Consider the following 10,272-nt stretch of genomic DNA (forward strand, 5'->3'; position numbering starts at 1 on the left):
GAAAACAGTATTCTTTAAATTATTTAGCTTTTTTTCCTTAAGTGTAAATCTACAATATTTATTTACTCATCTTCCCTTTGGTTTTCCAGGCTCCCATCCCAAAAAGTGTAATTGTTCCTGTTATACCCATAACCAAATCGACAGGATCACGTTTCCGGAACAGCATAGAGGGGCTGAATCAGGAGATTGAGATAATAATTAAGGAGACAGGAGGCAAGGAAGAACAGCTGATTGTAAGTATCTACTGCCCCCAAAAAACTGTTTTTCAAAATAAGCTTTTTTTTTTTAAGAGAATTTTTCTTTTCACATTGATGACTTACTGTACAAACTTGGTAATGTAAATTTGCACATGATTAACTTGTCTTCTACTACTGAAGCAGAATAAAAAATTTCCTAATGATTAACTGTCTTCTACGACCACATGAATAGAAAATAACTTCCTTTAAATCTTTTGCTGTTCTCTTCATGTTTACAATGTTTACACTGATGCATTTATGCCATAAATAATCAACAGAAAAAGGAACAATTCTCTAAAACTTATTTTGGTGAGAATTGCTTTAGTCATTTTTATAGCGTTTGTTTACTTCTTTCTCCTCTCCCCCCCCCCGCGCCCCCCCCCACCCAAAAAAACCCAGGAAAATTCTTGCCTATTTTGCATCAGAATTCATGGTTGTCCTTTTTTATAAGTGACTTTCAGAAGTAACTATTTCACACACCGAAGCCCAACCCCAAAAAGGAACCACTGGTGTTTTTATATTAAATTGTTACTCTTCAGTGATTGCCTAGCTATGTTTTCATATGACTGTTTGTTGCCTTTTGGAAAACACTGTCCTCATGGCTTTCTTTAAGTGTATTGTTCTTCAAGGAATTTCCTACTCTCCTGAAGTCTGACCTATCCTATCATCTGTTGGAGTCTGTGTAGTACAATAATTCATCTTCCTCAGAATAGACTTCTGTTATGTAGTGGACCGGGTATAAGAAACTTCTTAAGCTGTAAAGTAATCCCTTTCCTGATGAGATGGGCAGCTTCACACACATGAAAAAGTATGATTTTTTTTTTTTTGGTAACAGCCGCAAGATATTCCAGATGGGCACCGTGCTCCCCCTCCGCTGGCGCAGCGCAGTAGCAGTACTCGCAACATGGATACCCAAACACCCGGTGGAGCAGACAGAGGCAGTAACAACAGCAGCCGTTCCCAGTCTGTGTCCCCCACCTCGTTTCTTACTATCTCAAATGAGGGCAGTGAGGAGAGCCCTTGCTCTGCTGATGACCTTCTTGCTGACTCCAGAGATAAAGGTACTACATAAATGGGCTCTACTGTTATGCTGCTCTTACAATTTAAGAAAGAGTTGCACTATTCAGCACTTGGTCTTAGTATTTATTTCATTCTTTTTTAATAACAGGTAGCCACCCATATTCAATGATGGATTTTCCTCATTCACTGTTCTACCCCAAGATGTATACTAGGAGAAGGAGTTTTCACCTCCCTAGTACAGTGATAGAAAGTTAACTTTTCTTTTTCTTCTAGGCAATCTTATTTTCCCAATTCCTCCATGTGTGAAGATACCTTGTGTGCATGTGCGCTCTTTTACACCTATCAGAGTTTGGTAATTGAGAGGGGGAAATTCTGATCAGAAACTGCTGCTTTAGCTAGATTTTAGAGAATGCAAGGACAATGCATACTATATTTCTCTTTTTTTTCTGTTTGAGACTGTGAGCTCCAACTCTGCAGACCATGAGGTGCATGTTGCCATAGCTGCTACCAAACAAGCCATAAGGGTAACTTACTGCAGGCTTTCTGGGGTGTGCGGGTGTGTGCGCGCGCATGTTGTTTTGTTTTTGTTCTTTCTTTTTTCTTTTAAAAAAAAAAAAAAGAGAGCGAGAGACTTGTAAACTTCCTTACAAATATATTTTGGACATATGTAAGTGATGTCTACATGCTATTTGGAGCATAAGGCTTATCGGACATACACTGACGTCAATAAAAAGACTCCTGTTGACTTCAATGTACGTTGGATCAGACCCACTGTGTGATTATTTAGTTATAGGTTTCCTGTTATCAGAACCCAAAGCTATTGCACATAATGCATAATTAATTTGTGAAACTCATTGTCATGGGATGTTGTGATGGCCAAAATATAATTGGGTTCAGAAAAGAACTAGGTAAGTTTATGGAAGATAAATTCATCAATGGCTGTTAGCCAAGATGATCAGGGATGTAATGCCATACTTGGCGTGACCCTAAATTTCCAAAATTGCCTGTTCTGTACACTATCCCTGAAGTTCTGGTACCAGCCACTGTCTGAGACAGGATACTGGATTAGATAGACCATTGGTCTGACTCGGTACGGCCATTCTTATGTACTACACACACATTTCTAAAAAATTGCCAGAGCACTCGGATGATTTGTGTTCATAAATGGTGAAGAAAAGACAGCCTATGGACAACAGTGAAAAACACTACCCAAACTCCTCTAAACATTTAATAAACCAGTGACTGATAAACATCAAGATGGAAGTAGTATAAATGGAACTTGCCATGGAACCTGTCAGTTTACCGACTTTTTGAAATTAGCCCATTATATAAGGTTACTTTTTGATGGCAACATCATGACAAATATTTTCATAAATTCTGTAGTAGGTTTAGCGACTTATGTTTTGATATGTCTTTATCTGAGACTGAAAATGAATGCTTACAAAAGCCTTACTTAAATTAACTCACTGACAGGGGTTTCTGTAGCCCATTCCTTTTTTCTTCTGTTTTATAGACTGAGAATAAAAGCATAGGGTTCCTTTACTTATAAGGAAAATGCCATCTTAACATGGGAATTTGTCTCTGTTCTAGTTATACCTTAAAATAAATCCCAGGAGAACGTGCTATTAATAGCCATTTTATCATATCCTATCATATAAAACATGACCTTTAATGGGAGAATTGCACATTGTTGAATATTCTGTATGTTTAAACCGCCAATTAGAAAGTAGTGAATGCCTAATAGTAGAAAAACACACTTGCCTGTTACATGCACCCCCTAGCATTCTGTGCATCTTATTTGCTATATTTAATTTTTCTTTGATTACTAGGAACATTTAGATGGTAACAGTAAAAGGATTTTTGTTTAATAAGGGTTCATCTCTTGCTGCTGCTTAGTCTTCACTCGAAGACTCTGTTTGTATCTCTAGGGTAACTAATTGTGATGGCCTAATCAGACAGACCTGCTATATCAGGCCAACATGTGCTATCTCCCATTGATTTTGCAAGATGAATAAAACAGCATACTTGAATTCTTAATAAGCAAAGGTCTCGTTTTTATAAAGATGTTACTAGTAATTACAAATTATAAAGCTTACTGTCTAGAATATTTTCATAATTTTTTTCCAAAGGTTACTGGATTTTTAATACTGTGCTTATTAAAGTATCTTATCACTAGCTAAAGGTTTGCTATCATTGGGCTTATGAAAGATTTTATTTAGTAGAATTGAGTTCTGCTTATAATAAAATAAAAGATAAACCTTTAAAAAGAGGGGGAAATTACTCTTTTTTTTTTTTTTTTTTTTTTTTTCCTTCCCTTTTATCTGTAAATTACCTGGCAAGAGATTCTGGTAACTAGGTGCTATATAAACATTACACTAACTAAAATTGAATTTCGGGTAAGGCATCTTAACAGATATTAACCTAAACTTTCAAAAGTGACTAGTGATTTTAGGGTACGTCAATTTTACGTTCCCCAACTTGAAACACCTATAAGGGACCTTGCCTCCCCCCACCCTCCTTACAGGGAAAGTGCTTAGCACTTTCTGAATATCAGACTCCTTTAAAGTGGTCCATGTTGGGCAACCAAAAATTGAGGCACCCCAAATCAAGTCACTTTTAGAAAGTATAGACCTGTTAAAATAGCCACTCTTCCAAAACTCGGCCAATTATACATTATTTTGCTTATTCAGCAACAGGAAGTAGGAGATGCAATGTAGTTCAGTAGATGCTTTATTGGAGCAATCAGAATACCAGAATACCTCTTGCTGGCTCCACCGTTGACTCATTATGTGATGTTGGGCAAGTCACCTAACCTTTTTCCTAATGTGTAAAAATGGGGCTGCTAACAATTATCCAGCTTTAAAAAACATTTTGAGATCGGCAGATGAAAAATGTGATTAAAGACAGCACAGCCTTGAAAAATCTGAATCTGTTGGGGACAATTTCCTAGAACTGCTTGACTAAAGGAGGACTGGATGAAAGGCATGAATCCACATGCTCCATTTTCCCTCTTGCTTTTAATTTCCTTAATCTTTTTTTCTTTAATTTTTTGTTGTTTTTGATATGTGCCACAAAAATCTGTGTGTTGGAAATATTGCAGTTAACATATGGCAATCCAAAAGTTGTGTAAATATTTTGGTTTTGTTTTGGATCTATAGTATTTGTTCTGTATGTTGACAATCTAGAATTTGTTTTGTTTGTTATAAAGAAAAAGATTGAAAAAATTGTATAAATAGTGTTAAAAAAGAAAAGTGTGATTAAAAAGTTTTAACACAATTCAGCAGCAACCTGTCCTGATTTAAGGTGCATTGCTGATAGACCTCAAATGAGACCTGTCCGGTCATCTTGGCTGGATAGGTTGTGATTAAGATTCAGATGAGGGATTGTAAAATTGGGATGCTGTGGAACATATGCAGGGGTCTCAAAAGAATATAAAGGAGTTGTGGGAGGGAGGAGGTTGAGAGTTGTGATATATGAAGGAGTCCATCTACAGGTGGAGGAGAAAAATGTTCCAAAGAACATGGGTAACGGGGAATGGGAAAACTCTTGATTTAACTTTGTAATGTTGGTAATGAAGTCAGTCTGGATTTGTTTGTCTTTCTTTTAAAATAAGTGGGTTCATTTAAATATTTTGGTATATTTGAGTAATTTGATATTCTTTTCCCACAGAGAATGGGAACAACTCTCCCTTGCCCAAATATGCTACCTCGCCAAAACCCAACAACAGCTACATGTTCAAGCGTGAACCTCCTGAGGGCTGCGAGAAGGTGAAAGTCTTTGAGGAAAGTTTGTAAGTAGTTCTTCAGTTCATAAGAAATATAACATTTATCATTCAGGCTGATCTGACATCAGTTAATTTAGTTCAGTGTCTGACACAGAAACTGCTCCTCAAACAGTCTCTTTACTACTACTACTACTACTACTACTACTGTTAACTTTACTACTTCTACAAGGGCCTCTTTGTAGTCCCATTTGTAGAACATGGTGCTCCTGGCATCGAGCTATGGAATTGTCTTGAAAAGCTGTGTATGTTGGAGGTGGTGCATGAGAGATCATCCTGCCCCATCCCCTTCACTTTCTTCGCTGCAAATGGAATTTGCCTTTGTGTCTGCGGGCTAGTTCTTCCCTTACTCTAGGTGCTTATTCTCTTTTATAGTAGGTTAGTATAGAGTAGCAGGGGATAGTGCTGCATACATTGCCTGCCCTTACCAAGGGAGTCTTTGACTCTCATTGGGACCATGTGAGGCCCTTAGCCCTCTAAGGGCTTCAAGAGTTGCCCCCTCTTGCCAGTCATTCATACCGGAGACTGATCTCCATATTCAGTGCCTTTTGTGTCTGATGGAGATATTCTGGTGTGAGGTTTGCTATGATTTGCACCCCACACTAGAAGGGAGAGACACTTGTGGCTCCAGATTCATATGACTTCTCAGTGCCTAAAGCCTAATCCTCCAGTATCAGTGGTACTGAGACAACCCTCTGTGCTTAAGTCCTCTTACACAGATACCAAGATGTACTGTACTGCTCCAGTCTCAGCACTGCCTTTTTCTGTGGGCTCGAGGTTGGGATTTCCTTGCCCTTCTACTGGTGAGAAACCCTCACCCAGCACTCCTTGGTGCTGCTGGCACTAGCTAAATCAAAAGATACACTAAAGAAATACTTTTCAAATCACCTCATACAAGTACTATAGTGCAATCTCTTAATTGTGAAAGTACAACTTACAAATAGAGAATTATTTTTAGATAACTACACTCAAAAATAAAAATAATTTAAAACTTTAGAGCCAACAAGTCCACTCAGTCCTACTTCTTGTTCAGCCAGTCGCTAAGACAGACAAGTTTGTTTACATTTACAGGAGATACTGCTGCCTGCTTCTTATTTACAATGTAATCTGAAAGTGAGAACTGGCATTCGCATGGCACTGTTGTAGCCAGAGTTGCAAAGTATTTACATGCCAGATATACTAAACATTTGTATGCCCCTTCATGCTTCGACCACCAGTCCAGAGGACATGCTTCTGTGCTGATGATGGGTTCTACTCGATAACAATCCAGAGCAGTGCGGACTGATGCACGTTCATTTTCATCATGCGAGTCAGATGCCATCAACAGAAGGTTGACTTCTTTTTTTTTATTGGTTCGGGTTCTGCAGTTTCCAAATCAGAGTGTTGCTCTTTTAAGACTTCTGATGGCATGTTCCACACCTCGTCCCTCTCGGATTTTTGAAGGCACTTCAGATTCTTAAACTTTGGGTTGAGTGCTGTAGCTATCTTTAGAAATCTTATACTGGTACCTTCATTGCATTTTGTCAAATCTGCAATTAAAGTGTTCTTAAATCGAACAACACATGCTGGGTCATCATCAGAGACTGCCATAACACGACATATATGGCAGAATGTGGGTTAAACCATGGACAAGGAGACACAATTCTCCCCTAAGGAGTTCAGTCACCAATGTAATTAATGCATTATTTTTTTTAATAAGAGTCATCAGCATGAAAGCATGTCTTCTGGAATGGTGGTCAAAGTATGAAGGGGTTTTATTAATCAGGAATTAATTTTTTTAATCAAGTTAATTTGTTTTGAGTTAATTGTGTGAGTTAACTACAATTAATTGACAACCCTAATTTATATACTCTAAATATATCACTGTAACAGGGTGGCTTGCCCCTTTAAGGGCTAGAGGCCTGGGGCCAGCCAACCCTAATTATAAAATAGGAACACCTGAGTAGGATCAGGTGATTCCCCTACAAGAGCAGCAGGAAGCTGCAGAGAGAGGGAGAGAAACTAAGTAAAGGACAACCAAAGGAAGCTGTGGCAGAGACTTCAGAAGAGCTGCTGTGAGCAGGAGTTATACATGTCCTGTACAAGACCCTTGACCAGGGAAAGGTTTGAGCCTGAAAGCCAGAGGGCAAAAGAAGGCTGAGGGCTAGGGAGAGCAGACTCAGGGGAGAAGAGAACCCCGAGGACTAAGATTTTGTGTTTTATGCCATTAAATTAGACCTTGAGAGAAGGGGTGGTATTGTACAAAAAAAGCCTGTGTGGTATTTATTTCAGGAACCATTAGATTCAGAAGGGTAAAAAGGAGGAAGGGCTCCTGCAGATCCATGCTGGTCACTGGAGGCGCTACAGGGCGGAGGTTAAATTCCTTCCTGACATTACTTCATTGACTTCAGTGGAGTTACACCAGAAGTGAATTTGGATCACTTTTCTCTTTTACTCTTAGTGTAGTTTCCTTAGCCCTGATTAATTGACACCTAATTATAAAATGTCTTTTCATTAGGTACTTTCCTGTAATTTACAAATGTCTTAGGTCTCAGAAGGAAATGTGCAGAGAGACTGTGCAGCTGCTATTTTTTATTTTCACTGAGAGTTTTAGGAATTGTTTAGATATCAACCCTCGAGTGCTAGCAGTCATAATGTATCTTCCTGTCCTATTGCAAGCCATGGAATGCATGCTGGGAAATTCATATTCTTCAAGTAGATGCAGCTGTGTATTTCACATAAGTATGTGGGTGTGCCCAGCAGTCTGGAGCTGGAGAAATTTGCCTAGCAGTACCCATAGAGGGGCAGGGCTCATGCCTTGTGGTCATGGCCCCTCTCCTGGCTACATGAGGTGATGCTGCCCCAACCCTCCCTTGGTTCCTTCTTACCACCCATGGCTGGAGTCGGAGCTCTGTGTGGTCTCAACCTAACAACCTTTCAACTAACTTAGTTTTTTCTCTTGTTATATATACTAGTGTTAGTTATAGTAGTTTGTTTCCCTTGGTGATGTCCTCACCGGGTTTTAAACATTTGTCATTTGTGTGGGGGAGCGATCCCCTCACATAGTGCTTGCTCTATCTCAGCAAGGCCCACATCAAAGAGTGTTGCTGTTGCATGATTTGCAGGTAATTTAAGAAACGGACTCAAGTGGCTCAGGACTTTGGCCTGAAGCAGCACCTGCTAGAACAGGCCATGTGGCCTGCTTCAGTATCCAGGCCCTCCTTGGGCCGGAGATCACCCTCGGGCTCCGAGAGTGCGGCTGCTTCACATTCTGGAGCAGGGACCTCCGATGAGGGAGAGGTCGGTACCAACTGTTTCCACATCAGTGGCATACCAGGCAGCTACAGGCCTCCTCTGCCTTTTGGTCCCGATCTCTCCTTTGGTGCAGGACTTTGCCAGGGCTGCATGAACTATAGCCCCATCAATCGAATGAGCCACTGAACCTTTGGGTCTGTCGTCCTGGAGTGGTACGGGGGACCTAGATACTGATAACCTCCTCTGCACCACTGCAGCTGGTGCACCGCAAATGCTTCCATGGCAGCTTTCACCACCCTCCATGTCAGTACCCTCAGATGCTCCGGTACTGCTTTTCAATTCAGGACTGACACTGCTTCCGACACCGGCATGATCAGCACCACATCCATCGGCAGCACCGCTTCCTGCCTCGTTCTGGGCGATGGACGAGGTCAGACTGACTGCTTGCTCCCTCTGGTCTTGCTCTGCCCTTATCACTGGGATCCTGAGGCTCCTCTGCATCTGAATCAGGGTCGTCATCCTCCTGCTCTCCACCACCTGACCAGCATCAGGGGGCTTTGCTGGACCATTACAGGTACCAGGATTGGCGCACGTCTCATGGTTGGGACGGAGGTGCCTGGCCCGGGTGCCTACTGGTCAGCAATGCCTTATCCATGTCTGTGGCCTCCATGGAATCCATGGGATGCTCCTCGGTCGTGGAGGTCCCACTTTTCATCTCCTGGAGGGTGAGATCACTGCCCAGGTCTGCAATGGAGACTATCAAACCACTGCAGGCACAAGCACCAGTAGTCCTCCTCCCTGCAGAGCCTCCAGAATTGTCCCCTCTGGGCCCGTCAGCCCTGGAATAGGATCCGGCTTTGCCTCAGTGAAGGGCCTTGTCTTCCTCTCCGGACGATGCTGTGCTGCCTGACTCATCCTTCCCTTCAGTACCGGAGGATTTTAAGGCATACCAAGACCTGTTGCAGCATGTACCTGCTTCCCTCAGTATCCAGGTGGAGTTCTTGCAAGAGAAGACTCACAAATTGGTGGACATCCTACAGCTGTCTGCCCTGAGAGTCTCCCTCCCTATCAGTGATGGGCTGCTTGAACCGGCTACGGCTCTCTGGTGCACGTCGCCTGTGGCTAAGTGCATGGAAAAGCACTATTTCATTCCTGTGCAGGGATTTGAGGGATTTTGCTCCAATCTGGCACCAAATTCTTTAGTTGTAACTGCAGTGAACGACAGAACTCGGCAGGGAAGGTTTAAGTCCACCCCCAAGGATAGGGTTTCTAAATGATTGGACCTCATGGCAGGGCCGGCTCCAGGCACCAGACGAGAAAGCACGTGCCTGGGGCAGCACATTGTAAGGGGCGGCATTCCGGCCAATCTTGGGGCGGCCAGCCCAGCCCTGAAGGGGCACGGATCCCAACCCTGGGGGGGCAGGAACTAGTGATCCCCGCTGCTCATCGTGCCGCCGGGCTCCCCGGGACGTGCCACTCCCCGCCGCCTGCACCGGCCTCTGCCTCCCGCGCCGCTCTGAGCCCGGCCCGGCCGAGCCGCCTTTAAAGGAGCGGCTGAGCCAGCACCTCCTGCAGCCCCCGGGCACTGGAAGGAGGGAGGGTTCTGCGGCGGCCCGGCGGGCAGCGGAGGCAGGGAGGGAGGGTTCTGCAGTGGCCCGGCGGGCAGCGGAGGGGCGGGCCCCACTGATCCCGGCGCCGTTTGCACTGTGCCGAGCCCTGCTGCAATGCCGGCCCCACACGGAGGTCGCAGACCCCAGTCAGCGCTGCCTGTGTCGGCCCCTTTGGAGCCTGCCTGGCCGGGAGAGGCACCCCAAAGCCGGAGGGGGGAGCCCCTCTCACCCGGCTGCAAGCGGGCTGCAGCGCCTGGCTGCCCACGGGTGGAGGGAGCGGGCGGGTGCTGCCCTTCACTCCCCTGCAAGCCACCTTGACTGCCCTCCACACACTCCCTGGGGCTGCCGGTTTCTTTTTTTTTTTTTTTTTGCCTGGGGCGGCAAAAAAGCT

The 10,272-nt window shown here is 43.5% G+C and overlaps 1 protein-coding gene across 1 annotated transcript in view; it reads left to right on the forward strand.

Annotated features, from left to right (window-relative positions):
• The window catches only part of FAM117B (family with sequence similarity 117 member B), a 78,692-nt gene that overhangs the window by 54,694 nt on the left and 13,726 nt on the right, over positions 1 to 10,272 (forward strand). The window contains exons 5-7 of the mRNA XM_024217735.2: positions 90 to 233; positions 1,072 to 1,297; positions 4,926 to 5,046. Coding sequence (XP_024073503.1) covers positions 90 to 233; positions 1,072 to 1,297; positions 4,926 to 5,046 — 491 coding nt within the window. The remainder of the gene's footprint in view (positions 1 to 89; positions 234 to 1,071; positions 1,298 to 4,925; positions 5,047 to 10,272) is intronic.

This window comes from Terrapene carolina, unplaced genomic scaffold (assembly GCF_002925995.2).
Source record: "Terrapene carolina triunguis isolate 2854851 unplaced genomic scaffold, T_m_triunguis-2.0 Scaffold62, whole genome shotgun sequence".
Lineage (NCBI taxonomy): Eukaryota > Metazoa > Chordata > Testudines > Emydidae > Terrapene > Terrapene triunguis.